Source organism: Cnephaeus nilssonii (assembly GCF_951640355.1).
Source record: "Cnephaeus nilssonii genome assembly, chromosome: 4".
Lineage (NCBI taxonomy): Eukaryota > Metazoa > Chordata > Mammalia > Chiroptera > Vespertilionidae > Cnephaeus > Cnephaeus nilssonii.
The window spans coordinates 63,371,803-63,388,651 of record NC_137075.1 but is presented as its reverse complement, the minus strand read 5'-3'; the positions used below and the strand labels follow the sequence as shown (position 1 = coordinate 63,388,651).

The 16,849-nt window shown below is 37.4% G+C and overlaps 1 protein-coding gene across 1 annotated transcript in view; it reads left to right on the top strand.

Moving 5' to 3' along the window:
- The window catches only part of HERC1 (HECT and RLD domain containing E3 ubiquitin protein ligase family member 1), a 174,190-nt gene that overhangs the window by 139,772 nt on the left and 17,569 nt on the right, over nucleotides 1-16,849 (top strand). The window contains exons 55-69 of the mRNA XM_079769878.1: nucleotides 1,410-1,540; nucleotides 2,601-2,800; nucleotides 3,169-3,274; nucleotides 4,941-5,087; nucleotides 5,416-5,517; nucleotides 6,745-6,918; nucleotides 8,081-8,374; nucleotides 9,310-9,375; nucleotides 9,508-9,633; nucleotides 10,750-10,888; nucleotides 11,902-12,083; nucleotides 12,802-12,957; nucleotides 14,182-14,304; nucleotides 15,293-15,395; nucleotides 16,379-16,548. Of these exons, the coding sequence (XP_079626004.1) occupies nucleotides 1,410-1,540; nucleotides 2,601-2,800; nucleotides 3,169-3,274; nucleotides 4,941-5,087; nucleotides 5,416-5,517; nucleotides 6,745-6,918; nucleotides 8,081-8,374; nucleotides 9,310-9,375; nucleotides 9,508-9,633; nucleotides 10,750-10,888; nucleotides 11,902-12,083; nucleotides 12,802-12,957; nucleotides 14,182-14,304; nucleotides 15,293-15,395; nucleotides 16,379-16,548 (2,219 nt within the window). The remainder of the gene's footprint in view (nucleotides 1-1,409; nucleotides 1,541-2,600; nucleotides 2,801-3,168; nucleotides 3,275-4,940; nucleotides 5,088-5,415; nucleotides 5,518-6,744; nucleotides 6,919-8,080; nucleotides 8,375-9,309; nucleotides 9,376-9,507; nucleotides 9,634-10,749; nucleotides 10,889-11,901; nucleotides 12,084-12,801; nucleotides 12,958-14,181; nucleotides 14,305-15,292; nucleotides 15,396-16,378; nucleotides 16,549-16,849) is intronic.

Genomic DNA, 16,849 nt, shown 5'->3' with positions numbered 1-16,849 from the left:
AAGTGATTTTCCCTAATCAAATAGACTATGGGTTTTTTTGGAACTTGCTTTTAAAAATGCTGAGTGAATGTTACTTTTGGCTTTGTTTTCTGAATTGTCCAATTGGTGTTTTATTTTAATTAGTTACTAAGTTGAAAGACACTTCTCTTCCAACCCATACCAGAGGTTTCTGCCAAAAGAGATCTAATAGTGTTATATTAGTCATTCATCTTTTGTGTATCTGAACACTTATGACAGTCTCTAAGTCTTCTTTGAAAGTTAGGAATGCCCAAGAAAAAAAAGATAATCATTGGTAAAGATGAAATTGTTAACAAATGAGTGAAATTGAGGAACTGGGGGAACGAAGAGGAGAGGGTAGTTCCTAGTCTTTCAAGAGATAGTAAGAAGTCTACTTTCATTTATTTTCTCATTTTGTTCCCTTTGGGTACATAGGTATCTTACTAGATAGTTTTTGTTAGTTGTTTGGAGCAGTGGGCTCTTTCAAAGTTCACAGCCCTATTTTTCAATGGTACTCTGTTAACAGAATAGAACAATTTGGGGATTTTTAAAAGTTTTTTTTAAATACATTCATAGGGTTTAAAATTTCTTAAACTTAAAAAAGGTATACAACAAAAAGTTTTTCTCCCATCTGCTTAGTTCTCATGTCCCCATTCTACTCACACAAATAAATACTGTTTTTTACTTTTTTCTGTAGCTATCCAGTGTTATATATACTTAAAGAAGCAAATATGAATATGCCTTGTTGGAATAGAATCTGCTTGATAGAATATGGAAACATGCTGAGAAGGGTATATTAAGCAAAAGAAGGGACAAGTCATTTTCTTTCTATGACTTGGGCTATTTCACTTCTCAATTTCATGGCAGATTCTGGTCCAAAAGGAAAGAACCTGGTACAATCACTTAAAATCAGCATGGGAATTCAATATTTGTCTTTCAATACCCACCTGAAAATAATGAAAGATTTAAAAAATGAGGTATTCCATACACTTGAAACTAATACAAAATAATGTGAATGTAAACTATAATCAAAATATTAAAATACATATACAGGATGTCCCCAAATATGTATACACACCTTGAATACCATTATTAATTCCAATGGGTTAAATCTGAAAAGAAAGAAAACATCAATTGAGTTATCAGCTGTTAAAATGTATATACATTTTTTTGGGGACACCCTGTATATATTTTAAGTGTGGTAGTCCTTGTCCCTTGTAAATAATACTTGTAAAGTGGGTTACATGGAATCCTTGCAATAAGCCTACATTTTATCTAAATTCATTACAGAGGTGCCTGGAAACTTACTTACAATTTTGCAGAAACATATATTTTTTGCAGAGTCTTTTGTCTTTTTAATGACAAATAAATCTCTCTTTTATTTTCTTTTTCTGTTATTCTTATCATGTTAGTGTCCGTAACTTGCATTGCTTGGTTCAGTGAAGACAGACCATTTGCAGTGGGTTATTTTGATGGAAAATTATTATTGGGAACAAAGGAGCCACTTGAGAAAGGAGGCATTGTTCTAATCGATGCACATAAGGTAAAGCATCTTTGCCAGATGGCTATTTTTTTGTGTTTCTTATTGTAGTGTTCCTTGATACTAATTTCTTTAAAAAAATTTTTTACATCAGTCACTTATGATTTAATATTTATTGTTAGCTCAGCTGGTGTGGCTCAGTGGATTGAGTGTCGTCCTATGCACCAAGAAGTCACCCGTTCGATTCCTGGTCAGGGCAAATGCCTGGGTTGCTGGCTCAATCCCCATTAGGGGCGTGCAGGGGACAGCCAGTTGATGTTTCTTTCTGATCAATGTTTCTATCTCTCTTTCCCTCTTCTTTTGTCTCTCTAAAAAATCAATAAAAACATATTATTTTAAAAAACAGTAAGCAGGCTTTTAATATAAAACAAAAAAATTCTATAGTTACACAAAATCTGTAAACCATAGTATATACATGAAACAGTCTATGTAAGAGAGCCATTAAGCCAAGAAATAAATAAAACCAAAGTAGTGAAATAGGAACATCCTTGGAATATCCCGTCAAAGTACCTCCCTCTAATAAGAGAAATTCCATCTATGAGGAATGATTCCTTTACCTTAAACAAAGGTTGCCAGTTCAGATGTTATCAGGGCCAGCTAGGCAAGTAACATAAATGCATGAAGCCAGGAGTGTGAAGTTGTGTAGGAGTGTTTAAAAAAAAAAAAAAGAAAACACAATGATAACCATATAAACACAAAACATGATTCTCACGAGTATTTGCTATTTTGGTATGAGGGGTACATTTTTTTAAAGTTTTTTTTCTTTTTCAAAGTTAATGTCAATAAAGATAACTTAAAAATACTAATGAGGAGTAACATATTCCTTCAAAGTCAGAATTTATTTATTTAACCAATATTTATTGAGCATTGACTATAGCAAATAATATGATGCAGACTATTTTTAAGGGTGAGTTGGGTCTAGTGATTGGGAACCATATAACAGTATCTGATTTGCATATAATGTTTATTTCCAAATAAGTTCTAGAATAGGTCATAAATATTGAGTTTAATGTATTTGTTAAGGAAGTATTAATACGATTTTTTCTCCCCTTACCGTTTTAAGGATACTCTTGTTAGTATGAAGTGGGACCCAACAGGTCATATTCTTATGACGTGTGCCAAAGAAGAAAATGTGAAACTCTGGGGGCCTATTTCAGGATGCTGGTGCTGTCTACATTCACTCTGCCATCCATCTATTGTAAATGGCATCGCGTGGTGCAGCCTCCCAGGGAAAGGATCCAAGTTGCATTTACTGATGGCTACGTATGTTGTAAATTTGTGTGTGTGTGTGTGTGTGTACATCTGTCTTAATTTTTATGTTAATATAAACTGTTACTTGAATTACATGTGGCTTCTCCGTAGTCTTAAAAAGTTTATTGTCAGGTGTTAATCTTAAAATGTGTAATATCATAAGATCACCGTGGAGAAATAAAGAATTTGAAACTTGGTATGTGATCTACTTATCTGGGTGTGATGATGTTAGAATATCGGACCTAGTTGTATTATAGCATACCTACTACAAATAAATTTTAAAATAAAACTGTAGTAGTTCTATCAGTTGATTGTTATTTGAAAATATTTTTACTTCTGCATATTGACATGTTTTGGTTTTATGTGATCATTTTTTTAAGCGGCTGTCAGAGTGGCTTAGTATGTGTTTGGCGTATTCCACAAGGTATCACACAAACCAGTGTGGCTACTTCAGAAGGATGGTGGGACCAGGAATCAAATTGCCAGGTAAAACATTCTGGTGTTTTTTAAAACCTTATTTGAAACCATAAATAGTATAAGTCATCAAAAGATAAGAACCATTAAGGAAACGTGAATAATTGTCATGCTTATGTGCTCTCTGAATTGGATTACTTTTTTGTAAGTCATAGACACCATATTACTTGTTAAGATGAGATATTCAGTAAGTATTAAATGATGATCATTTATGGGTAATGGATATAATTGATACCACAGATAGATGAATCCTAAGTTAAGTCTTTGGTACAGTGCAATAGGAACACCACAGGAGCATACCTTATCTAAAGTATCTCCTACTGATACCAGAATTCCATCTATGAAGAGCAATTTCTTTATCTTAAACAGAGGTTATGAATTCAAATGTATGCTTACAGGGCCATCTAGGCAAATAAAAATTCCTGAAGCTGGGAATTGGAAGGTGTGGAGAGGGTTAAAAAAAAACAGAAGTCCACATGCTTCATATAATGGGCACAGTTGCTACAAAGCTGTTTGTTACCTTGAAGAAATAAGAGCCTATTGCTGCCAAATTGTCTAATTTTTTTTTATAGAAGCCCAAAATCCAGTGTTTTAAATAAAATCTCCCAATATTACACATTTTGATACCTGTCTTAAAAATTCTTTACAACACTGGGTGGCCAATCAAATTGCATCCCTGAGCTAACAGTTTGTAACCTTTGTTGCTCTTCGTTTTGTTCATGACACAAACACCCCTGGAAGAAATAGGATTTATGTCATCTTTGGATAGATGAGTACATCTGATATTATACTCTGTCATAACTAGAAGGAAGAGGAACCTTAAGGGCAGGGAGAAATGGGTAGGGAAGTAGGAATAGGTAGCTTATTAATGAGAGGAAGATATCTCAGAGGTGGAGGTGAAAGCACTAAAGATAAATCTAGTTTGCTCTTTGTGGTAGAGAGCATTTAGACATGCCTTACCTGTCACACTTCTAAAACCTACAGAGCAAACACCAAATTAGACACCATATGAGAGAACCATATGCAACAGAAAGAGAGGCCTGTTTGTATAGAGCCAGCATGTACAACTCATAAATGTTAGATGCTAAAAATGAAAATTACATAAAGCTCATGTTAAAAATTAAAATACTCATTAAGAAGTAAAAGTTAGATGCCGAAACCGGTTTGGCTCAGTGGATAGAGCGTCGGTCTGCGGACTGAAGGGTCCCAGGTTCGATTCCGGTCAAGGGCATGTACATTGGTTGTGGGCACATCCCCGGTAGGAGGTGTGCAGGAGGCAGCTGGTCGATGTTTCTCTCTCATCGATGTTTCTAGCTCTCTATCCCTCTCCCTTCCTCTCTGTAAAAAATCAATAAAATATATTTTAAAAAAAGAAGAAGAAGCAAAAGTTAGAATTTTCCTATGTCTGAGGGATAATTAGAAATGTAGAAACTTCTGCCAATTTGAAAAGTTAGGAAACAGCTTAGAAGTATATAAAAAAAGATGAAACTCACCTGAGCAAAGGAGAATCAGGTTAATGTTTTATTATTTCCTCATTCAGGCTAATCCTTCTGAGAGTTGTCCTTCCCTCCTCTCTAATGTTACACTGAAATATAAAATTTCCAAGAATGAATTGTAAATCTTGAATCTATAAATTATTTTACTTTCAATATATGTTAAAAATAAAAATGAATTGCAGGATGGATATAGGAAACCAGCTGGAGCCAAATGTGTTTATCAGCTACGAGGACACATTACCCCTGTCCGGACAGTTGCCTTCAGTTCAGATGGGTTGGCCCTGGTGTCTGGTGGACTAGGTGGGCTCATGAACATTTGGTCTTTAAGGGTAAGAGTACAGATGTTATTTTTACCTTAAATGTTTTTACATTAACTACATATGATAAAAATTAACCCAACCAATTCTAGGAATATTTTGTATAATAAATATCTTGAATACTGGAGAAACTTCTTTCAGAATCCTCCACTCTTTTAATTTTTCTTATTGAAAGTGATCTAGGCTCTAGAAAATTGGGTAGAAGGTATATAATTGGACATCACCAAATTTAGTGGAAGTGCAGATTTTAGAATGTTTTTGTGAATGTGAAGTATAGATTTAAAATGTAAATAATAACTAAGATTAAGTAATGTGTATTGATAAATGCATTTCATTTTAGGATGGCTCTGTCTTGCAAACTGTTGTGATAGGCTCTGGAGCTATTCAGGCCACAGTATGGATTCCGGATGTTGGGGTTGCTGCTTGTTCAAACAGATCAAAGGTAACTTGCAATTATATAAAATCATGGGATATCAGCCTATTAGGTATCTTAGAAATCATAGTCATACATCACACTTTACAGAGGAGAAAACTGATATTCAAAGGGATTGTTTCTTGCAGTTATTTAGTGGCAGAAAGAAAACTAGAACCCAGGTCTCCACTCGTTCTACTATACCCTAGACCAGTGATGGGCAACCTTTTGAGCTTGGTGTGTCAAACTTCGCCAAAAAACTGAGCATAACTCGGGTAGTGTGTCACTTTGAGGAAAAAACTAACTCCAAGACTCTAGTTGCAAATGTTTCATCCTCAGGAGCAGCAAATGTTTCATCTTCGGCGTGCGGCCGCATGTCATCAGAAATGGCTACGCGTGTCAGTGCTGACACGCGTGTCATAGGTTCGCCATCACTGCCCTAGACATCAGTGAAATGTTTAATTATTGAAGGGCTTTATTTCTATTGGAAATTATTTGTGTTTTTTGACTTTCTGCCATTTTTGAGAAAGCAGCAGACTTTCTTAAAAGAATGTTCCATAAAAGAAGAACCATCCCAAAGATTTTTAACTCTAGTATACACAATATATTTTGTCTTCCAAATTTATTCTATGAAGAAAAATACTATCCCTCTGCTGTGAAGTAATTCTATGATATGACATTATTCCCTATAGTATTGCCTTTTATACCCTTAATGAATACAACCAATGTGCTGCTTTGGTTTACATTTTATGTGGTTAAATGATATTAAAGTAGAGCTGTAAACCTGCATGAATAGTCCTACTAAAGTCTAATATAGAAGCAGACCCTAGGCAGTAGTGGCTTGTATATAATAAACTATAGAGCCACAGTTAGAACGTGTTGCTTCTTTTGCAGATATGTCCCTCAGCAGGCAGGGTACTACTTCTAGTACCCTGTGGTCATGTCAGACTTTTAAGTTACACTAGATGCCTTGTCTTACAAGTCCTATGTATAGCAAATAATTGCTATTATCTCTTTAAGAAGAATCAGCTAATCCAAGGTAGTTCATAAACTTTATGGTTATTTATTATTCACCTGTTTTTACTTAGACAAAATTTAGGATGTTTCAAAGTTCATAGGCATTAAAAGTACAGCATAAAATGTCCAAAAAGCAAATGTATTTAATGCAATTATTGATATGAACCTTCTCAGATGTGAATGGTGATAGAATTTTCTCTTATTAAAACAAATCATATGGCATGTTTTATTTCCCATCAGGATGTTTTGGTCGTGAATTGTACAGCAGAATGGGCTGCTGCCAATCACGTGTTAGCAACCTGCAGGACAGCCCTGAAACAGCAGGGTGTCCTGGGACTAAACATGGCTCCCTGCATGAGAGCATTTCTGGAGCGGCTTCCCATGATGCTGCAGGAACAGTATGCCTATGAAAAGGTGAGCGATTACGCTCATTCTGACAATTTGAATTATAGCTTTGAATTTATCCCTTAAGAGCGTGAGATCTGAGGAAAATACATGGGGCTATTTGGGCAGAATCAAATGAAGCTAAGTTGTGCCTAAAACAGTTGTTAATAATCCTAATTCTACTCCTGCTTTGTTTAAGTGAGAATCAGTTTTAAAATGACCCTTAAATTTGTGTGGTGTTTATATCATTCTTCAGGTTATTTATTGACTCCAAAATTTTTTAAAATACCTGTGCCTCAGAGTATCATCTTCCCTTTTTTAACCCACATATCTATTTTTATGTGGTTTTGCCATCCCAAAGTTGGGAGATGGGAGTGAGTGTGGGTGTCAGAGTGAACATCTTTTCCACTTATCAGGTGGACCTCGTGGAAAGTTGTATGGAAGGGCTAAGGTTGAACTATTAAATAGGTCATTAAATACTAGATGAGGAATTATGGAATGTGAGCCTGAGTAACCTGTCTTTCAGGCCTTACTAGTCACTGTGCTGCCTCCTAGGTAAAGCTTGTTGGGTTTGGTTGTTTTGTGTTTGGGGGTTGTTTTTGTTTGTTTGTTGTCAAGCTACATTAATGTTATTTCACTGATGTATTTGCCCAGGTTTTCTATTCTGAATCCCTTAGCTCTTACAGAGTTGTTCTGTTAGGACCAGGGAGAGCCATGAACGAAGAATATTCTTCGCTACCAGGCTTCCCTTGGGTAAAGGAGCAGTTGTGAGAGGGAGCAGGTCTCTCTGGTTCAGTTGTTACCGGTCTGCTTTTTTTTTTTTTTAACTTAAAGAAAAACTAATGAAAATATACTAACTACAATGAGATATCTTGAATTGGATTCTGGAGCAGAAAAGGGGCATTAGTGGGGAAAAATAAAAGTTGTGTTGTTGAGTTAATATTGTACCAATGTTTATTTTTTAGTTTTGATAACTGCACCATAGCTATGTAATATGTTAACATTAGAGGAAGTTGTGTGAAGGGTTTTCTGTAAAATCTCTGCAACTCTTTATATCTAAAATTATTTCAAAGTAAAAAGTTTAAAAAACAATAAACTTAAAGAATAAATTACAGGCTTTAGCTGTGCACTAGGTTAATTTAGAATATTTGGGAAAGGCTCTTCAACATAATGTTCTTGCATTTTCTCTTAGCCTCATGTGGTTTGTGGCGACCAGCTTGTTCACAGCCCCTACATGCAGTGTCTGGCCTCCCTTGCTGTGGGACTTCATCTGGATCAGCTGTTGTGTAACCCTCCAGTGCCACCACACCACCAGAACTGTCTCCCTGACCCTGCATCCTGGAATCCAAACGAGTGGGCCTGGTTAGAGTGTTTCTCAACCACCATAAAAGCTGCTGAAGCCTTGACCAACGGAGCACAGTTCCCAGAATCTTTTACTGTTCCCGATCTAGAGCCAGTTCCAGAGGATGAACTTGTATTCCTAATGGTAAGTGTAAGGTGAACTGCTGTTATTTGCAGCTGCAGTTGTAGCATGGGTGTTTAGTATATAGCAGACCCTCAGTAAGTATTTGCTAGCTTGAGTAGCTAGAAGCATACCCTTAGATAAATTTAAAATATTTTGCTTTTAGATAGTATCTTTCGATCTGATGACATGAGAACTGTGGAGCTCTTGTAAACATGCTGGTTCTCAATGATATAGTCCCATATCTTCTCCCCTCCCCCCTTTTTTTAAGTCCATAAGTGCCTTGTTAGTATATATTTTATTTGTACAGGATGGAGCAAAAATAGGTTTGCAGTTGTTTGTATGGAAAATAATATAGTAATTAATAAATAATAATACAAGAATAAACTCTGTTTTGCATATTCACAACTGTAAACCTACTTTTGCCCCATTATGTATATATTTTAGCATCTTTTCCTGGTCATCTTATGAGATTTATTCCACATATGGATTCAAATTATTTGGCACTTCAGCCATGTTTTTAATTACCATTAAATAAGGACTATGGAAGAGCATTCTGATGGTATCTAAGAGTATCTTGCTATAGAAACTGTCATTTTATAGATGAGGAAACTGAAACAAGTCCAGCAAAATGAAGTGACCTGCCCAAAGCTATACAGCAAGTTCACAGAGTCAGTGACTCTTGCACATGACTTTGTACCTGCAGGTGCTCAGAAGTTAGCTTTGAATTTCCAAGGCAGTTGTGATAGTGATATAATTGATAATGAAAGTGTTTATAATAAAGGGAAATATTAACAATGCAAAAAATCAAGTTTGGCGTAATTATAAAATTGCTCTTAATTTCTCATAATATTACTAAGTTCTCTTTTGGAAAGAAGACTTAGTTATTAGAATAACACTTAGTTGATATTTAAAAACAGATAAGCAAGATTGATCCTGATGTTTGCTCTGCCTTGCAGGATAACAGTAAATGGATTAATGGCATGGATGAACAAATTATGTCTTGGGCAACTTCCAGACCTGAGGTCAGTAAAGATGAAGATAATTATATGGTTTTTCTCAGTAAATCTTCTCATTCTAAATGCTTGTGTGTTTGTGCCCTGGTGTCTCCCATAGAGACTGGCACACACTTGGTACAGATGATTGTGTTTTTCTAGGACTGGCACTTGGGAGGTAAATGTGATGTCTACTTGTGGGGTGCTGGCAGGCATGGACAGCTGGCAGAAGCTGGAAGAAACGTAATGGTACCTGCAGCAGCTCCCTCATTCTCACAGGCTCAGCAGGTAACTAACAGGGTAAAGAAACCAAGAAGGAACTTGGGAACTGACAATTCTGATTCCCTGTCAGCTATCAGTAACTTACAGTGGAATAAAGTTTGTCCATTTCATAGTCTTCTGTAAGGAATCACTAAAGAAAGTCATGATGTTAGAGCTTCCAAATAAAAGCTTTCTAAGATTTTTTTCAGACTTAAGTTTTGTTAATAAATTTCTAAATTTTTCTTGCTTTCGTGTGTAGTGAATTGACATCTTGATTTATTAAGCCTGATCACTATATATTTCTAGAAATTAAGATAATCCTAATTATTGATTCTCTCTTTGCATCTATAGAATTACTAAGGTCTTTAGCTGGATTTAATTGACACTCCTTCCCTCTTCTAATAATTGTGTACTATATTTCCAAACCTTTTTTTTTTTTTTTTTTAATCCTCACCTGAGGAAATTTTTTCCATTGTTTTTCAGAGAAAGTGGAAGGGAGGGAAGGGGAGACAGAAAGAAAGAGAGAGAGAGACATCAATGAGAGAGAGAGACACATCGATTGGTTGCCTTCCTCATACTCCCCAACTGGGGTGAGGAGTAAACCTCCCAACACAGGTATGCCCTTGACTGGGAATCGAACCCGTGACCCTTCAGTGCCTGGGCTAATGCTCTAACCACTGATCTCACCAGACAGGGCTCCAAACTCTTCTTGAGGCAACTGCTTTCTCTTTTGTTCTTCTCTACCTCATTAAGGCACTCTTCTTTCTCCTATATATCCTTTCCAGTTTCTGCCTTTTGCTGACCTGTAGCCCTGTCTTTACTATTTCCCCATCATCCTTTCCTCCTCCTTTTATCGATTTTTTGTTAAGGTTATTATTTGAACTTTGCACAATTGGCTGAAACTATTTTAAACTATCTTAAATATATTAAATAGTCAAATGAGCCTCATACATTTCTTAATTAAGTAAGCAGTTTTATATTAATCAAGAGCTTATAGGAAGCCAAAGTCACATTAACCCCTGGAGTAAAAAGGTAACAAAATTGATGAAGGTATCTTAGGTATACATGGAATCATTTTGAATATTTGCATGTTAAAGCTATATAATAAAGGATAATATATTTAGTTATATGTTTTTATACTAGGTCATATGTGGTCAGAATTGTACCTTTGTCATCCAGGCCAATGGCACAGTGTTGGCTTGTGGGGAAGGAAGTTACGGCAGATTAGGACAAGGAAATTCAGATGACCTTCATGTGCTGACAGTTATTTCAGCCTTACAAGGTAAAGTTATGCTCAATTAAAAGCTGATCAGAAATGATGGCCTAACTATAGGAATGTTTGCTTATATTGGAACTCATCTCAAACCTTTGCTCGATAGTCATATATTGAAGTTCTTGTTTAGACATATACAGCCTTAATTTTCATATTTTAGACAATATTATTTTGCAAGTTACTTATAGCAATGCTCGAATTTAGTGGTATAAATAACTGTTTCAAGACCCACTGAGGAATATAAAATTCTTTAAAAGTGCAAAATTGTAATTAGGCAACTATTAATAGCAGTAGCAATCATGCATGTGCTTCATTAAAATTAAAAATCTGTTTACATGGATATGTACTAAAGACTTTAAAGGATATCTCTGTCAAAGTTATCTGTGACTTGGAAAAAGAATATCTCTGGAGAAACCACTGCAAGAGACCCTGGCTTGTTCCTTAACTTTGACTTTGAAGCCTACAAAAAGAGAAAAGGAGGATTTTTTTAAGTAAAAACATACAAGTAACAAGGAGTTCAGAACCAATTCCTGATTAGCTCTGAGTTCTCTTCCCTGAGATCCTAGTGTGAAGAGGACAGTAGTGAGAATGGGAGGGCTGGCTGGGTTCCTATCTGATTCTACTACCCTACCTCTGGGACCTTACACAAGTTAATAGACCTCTTTGTAACTTGGTTTCCCCAATTGTCAAAGTGATAATGATAATATCTGTCTCAGGTTCTAAGTAAAAATAGAAAATGAGATACTTCATGTAAAGCATTTATAGAAGTAGCTAGAACATAGTCCTTAATGACTATAACTGCTGCTGTAACCATCCTCTTCCTTGTCACATTATTGTTTAGTGTGACTGCTCCCAATTTGTTAGGCTGTTTCTGCAAATTTGATTTAAAATTAAGAAATTATTTTTATTTCTGTAGTACTATTTTGTTATATTTCAATTTTGAGAATATTCTGTGGCAGCTGCATGTAAAGAGGGGAGTTTTAACACAGTAAAACTCTTGCTGGGTTTCTGCTCTGTTCCAGGCTTTGTGGTGACGCAGCTAGTGACTTCCTGTGGTTCTGATGGGCACTCCATGGCCCTGACTGAGAGTGGTGAGGTCTTTAGCTGGGGAGATGGTGATTATGGCAAACTCGGCCATGGGAACAGCGACAGGCAGCGGCGACCCAGGCAGATTGAGGCCTTACAAGGAGAAGAAGTGGTGCAGGTCAGGCACGACATGGATAAGTTTGGCCTTAAACGTAAACATACTAGTTTTCCAATCAAATTCAGGTAATGGGAAATAATAGTAAAAATCTATTACACAATCATTATAAGAGATCCATTCCTTTTAGAAAATAGAAAATGAGATAATTCATTCACTTCTTGTGCTTGTCAGACATTTGAATGGGCTTTGATGTTAGAATGGACTCTTTTTCTTGAGCCAGCTGCTTGGCCCAGGCTAGGGTGCTGCAGGTCCTTAGAGGAAGCATTATGGGGTTTAGCTCTTGCCCCACAGTACTTAATACACGAATAAATGGAAAACTTTGCTTTCAACCTATCATCATTGTTACAAAGGCTGAGTTAATACACATTTCTGGAAAATCAATTAGTGATCTAAAATAATACTGTAAAATTGTGTACCACGTTTTGAGTTAACAGAGAATATCCCCAGTCATTTCATGTAGTCTAGGTCATCTGTACACAGGTCAAGAGTAGCAACAGTTCTTCCAGGGTATGCAGTTTATCTTGGTCTTCCTGAGGATGATGAAGTAGATCAGACTTAGGGGAGCAGAAGGGCCATTTGGTCAGGTAGAGCATACCAGTCTTGAAGATCCTGATTTATCAATGAAATTTATTACTATACTAATAACCAAAATTGACGGACTTCTTTTTTTCTTAGTATCCCCTCTTAATAAATTGTTTTTCTCCTTGTTTATCTATAGATGTCTTGTGGCTTCAAGCACTCAGCAGTGGTAACTTCAGATGGCAAACTGTTTACCTTTGGGAATGGTGACTATGGTCGTCTGGGTCTTGGAAACACCTCTAATAAAAAGCTTCCAGAGAGAGTGACTGCACTGGAGGGGTATCAGATTGGACAGGCACGGAATAAGTCAATGATATGTTCTGTCAGATCATAGTTGCTTATGTGCTCTGCATGCTCTTAGACACTGTCCTTTCAGGAAGAAAGAAGTCACCATTTATATTTAACTTCATGCACATTTTGCTTGGCTTGCTTGATTATTTTTCATGGTTTTTTTCCCGTGTGAAAATTCACATTTTAAGTCAGTTTCAGTTTGTTTGTCATATAAGTTTGCTTGTCATATTTCATTCCACATTAATTCAGGATGTGCATATTTTAAAACCCCCTCCATAAAGAACTAATACAACTTGATATAAAATTGTTAAACAGTACAAACTTTTGTGACTCCCATCCAATAGGCTGGAAGTGGATGGCTGAACTGCAGCATCGCTGATAGCTACTACTTGCTCTTAAGCAATAATTGTTCTTGTCCTATAACTGTTAGTATTTTTATTGGAAGACTAGAGGCCCGGTGCACGAATTCGTGCACCAGTGGGGTCCCTCGGCCTGGCCTGCGTGATTGGGCTGAAATCGGCTCTCTGACATCCCCCCGAGGGGTCCCAGATTGCAAGATGGCGCAGGCCAGGCCAAGGGACCCTACCAGTGCACGATTGGGGCCGGGGAGGAAGGTGGGAGGTTGGCCAGCCAGGGAGGGACTGCGGGAGGGCTCCAGGGTATGTCCGGCCTGTCTCACTCACTCGGGATCGGCCGGACCCCAGCAGCAAGCTCACCTACCAGTCGGAGTGTCTGCCCCCTGGTGGTCAGTGCACATCATAGCGAGCGGTTGAGTGGCCTTAGCATATCATTAGCATTTAGGCTTTTAAAATATAGGATAATTCTTGAGTTTATACATGCTAGTAGGCACATTGAGACTTCCTTTTTATAAGGAGATAAGATATTTTTTATCTTTTTCTATATTATTCCTTAGATTTCTCTGGTATGAATGAGTATTTTTGAGTTATATGTTCTTTTCCCCTATCTTTTGTGCTCTCTGATTCTGAGTTACCCACAGATATTTGAAGAATTTCCTTTGAAGAAAAATGTTATTTTTTTCTTTGTGGACATTAGGAATTATTTCTTATGGACGCTATTATTTTTAACATATGTAGAAGGCCCTGAAATCAATAAAAATCTTTAGAAACATAGCCAAGTTTTCCTCTAAAGTGGAGGAAAGGGTCCCAGGAATGGGTATGTGTTTTAGGTATTATGATTTGCCTCACTGAACACTCTGTTATTTCTCCAGGTGGCTTGTGGCTTAAACCACACTTTGGCAGTATCAGCAGATGGCTCCATGGTGTGGGCTTTTGGAGATGGTGACTATGGAAAACTAGGCTTAGGAAATTCCACTGCAAAATCTTCACCTCAGGTCAGTGTTATCGTTAGTGTTTCAAACAACATAGTTTTTGTCTATGTCATTCCTTCTTTTTAGTTGGGAATAATTTAAATTTAGCATTTATGGTAATTCATAATGAAGTTTAGAAGCTTCTGTTGCTTATTCTTAAATGTTCTACATTCTACAGCTTGATTTTAAATAAGCCATTAATAGTTAAACTGGATGTAAAAATTCTGCAAAGGTAAGTGTCTATCTCTGTACATGGCTGAACACCTTCCAGGAAAAGAAAAAATAGTATAAACATATCTCCAGGGTGTTTTATGGAGGGAACCAGGAACTGTCTTATAGCTGCCATGATCAGTTTATTGTTACCACTGAATTATACAGATGCGCACCTCTGTTTAAGAAGTAATAAAAAGAAAATTTGAGTGCATAAACAAATAAATTAGAAGCTCTTATTTACATTATAAAAGGTTTCTTGGCTCTGCAGAAGACCTCTTACATAATTCTTTTATGTGGGTTTTCCTAACATTTTTAACAAGCAGCATGATTTACAAATACTCAGTTTATATTCATCTCCAGATTCACCATCATATATAGTCTGTGACATCCAGAAAGTTAGACAGGATTCAGCCAGGGATTCACAAAACCGGGAAGTCCCTCTCTGGGGAACATTGAAGCAGTTACTGCTGCCTCTGAAAGCAGAAGTCTGCAGGGAGCAGCCCATGTCTTACAGGAGTCTTCAAAGGGCCGCAGGTCATCCAGAGGAATGCTTCCACTTCACATGAGATTCTGGGGGGTTTTGCCAAATGCCCTTGCGCACTTCCTCCCCCAAATTCAGATAGTTTGCAGAACAATGTGGGAAAATAACATTTAGGAGTGTGGGTTTGAGTGGCAACAGGTAATTAACTGTTAGTGTTTTTATTGGAAGATAATTCTTGAATGTATACATGCCAGTAGGCAAATTCAAGAGTATTTTCTTTTCCTTTTTAAAGTGTGCCTTACACCTGTTATTTTGCAGAAAGTTGATGTTCTTTGTGGAATTGGAATTAAGAAGGTTGCTTGTGGAACTCAGTTTTCTGTTGCATTGACCAAAGATGGTCAAGTGTATACCTTTGGTCAAGGTAAGGCATTTTCTAGGCATTGCATTGCTTGTTTTGTGTACACATATATTATAGAAACATTTGCCTTCAAGTTTTAGAGAAAGTGCTCTAAATTGAGTCATTTTTTGTTCTGGGTGATAAGTGGGTCTATGACCTTCATTCAGTAGCTACTTTCCTGTTCCTCTCTGTGAACTTGGTCATAAAGACACTCTCCTCCCCACTGATGGCCCCTCATGCCAAGCCTTCACTCTTGCTAGAAGGGTTCCTGCAAGGCCCTTCCCTTCCTTTTTTGCTGCCTTCACCGTGCTGCCACGAACACTGCCCTGACCACCAGAGTGCCTCTGGATCCTGCCTCACTCTCTAGTCCTTCCAGGGACTGGGGGTTCAGGTCTTATGAATTCATAGGCTCAAGGTTCAAATTTTGAGGGGCAGAAGGAACCATGTTATCAGAAAGTTTTGTGGGCTCTGTTGGCTGGAGCCTGAGAAGAACCTGCTGCAGTAGGCAGAAGTTACTTACTGCTTTGGAGAGTACATTTTCAGTACAGTAGTAACAGTAGAAGTTAAGTTGTAGACAGTGCCCAAGCCAGACAGGCCTAGAGGACATGGAGAAACAGGGACTGGCCTGCTCTTTCTAGAAGTGTGGCAGCAAAGGTAAGGGGAGAGGTTGGCTGGAAGTTTGAGGACAAGACATATTTTCTTAGAATGCAAAAACTTTAGGGCCTTTGTGAATTATGTACCAATCCCCTCAAATATGGGGACACTGGAGTGCCTCTTGGTTTGAAAGAAGCTACTGATTTTAGATTTATTTTTATTTTTATTAATAAGGAGTCTGTGACATTTTACGAGGAAACAGTTTCAAACTTTTTACCAGAATAGCAGCTTTGGCCCCAGTGAGTTAAATATTTCATTGCCATTCCACCATAAAAATTAAATGATTCCTTAGAAAAACATAAAAGGACTCTGATGTGCCATCCATAAACTTCCTCTTTGCTGTTTTTTCTCAGATCGCTTGATAGGCTTGCCAGAGGGTCGTGCTCGCAATCACAATCGGCCACAGCAAGTCCCTGTCCTGGCTGGAGTGGTCATCGAAGACGTGGCAGTTGGAGCTGAGCACACACTTGCTTTGACATCAACAGGAGATATATATGCCTGGGGGAGCAATTCAGAAGGACAGGTACATATTTATCTTGCTTGCTGCCCTCACATTCTAGAGAACTGAACATCCTTCAGTTGGGTAAGAGATAAGCTAAGAACCTCATAATGTCTACCACAGTGCCTCAAGCACATCACTCTGCCACAGGACTGATTGCTTTGTGAGTCTCTATCTCTCTCTCTTGATCGTGGCCAAGTATTATACTATGATGGGATTTTTTGGTGTGTTTTTTTAAAATAAGTTTTTATTGATTTGAGAGGGGAGGGAACACTGATGAGAGAGATCCATCAATTGGCTGCCTCCTGCGTGCTCCCTACTGGGG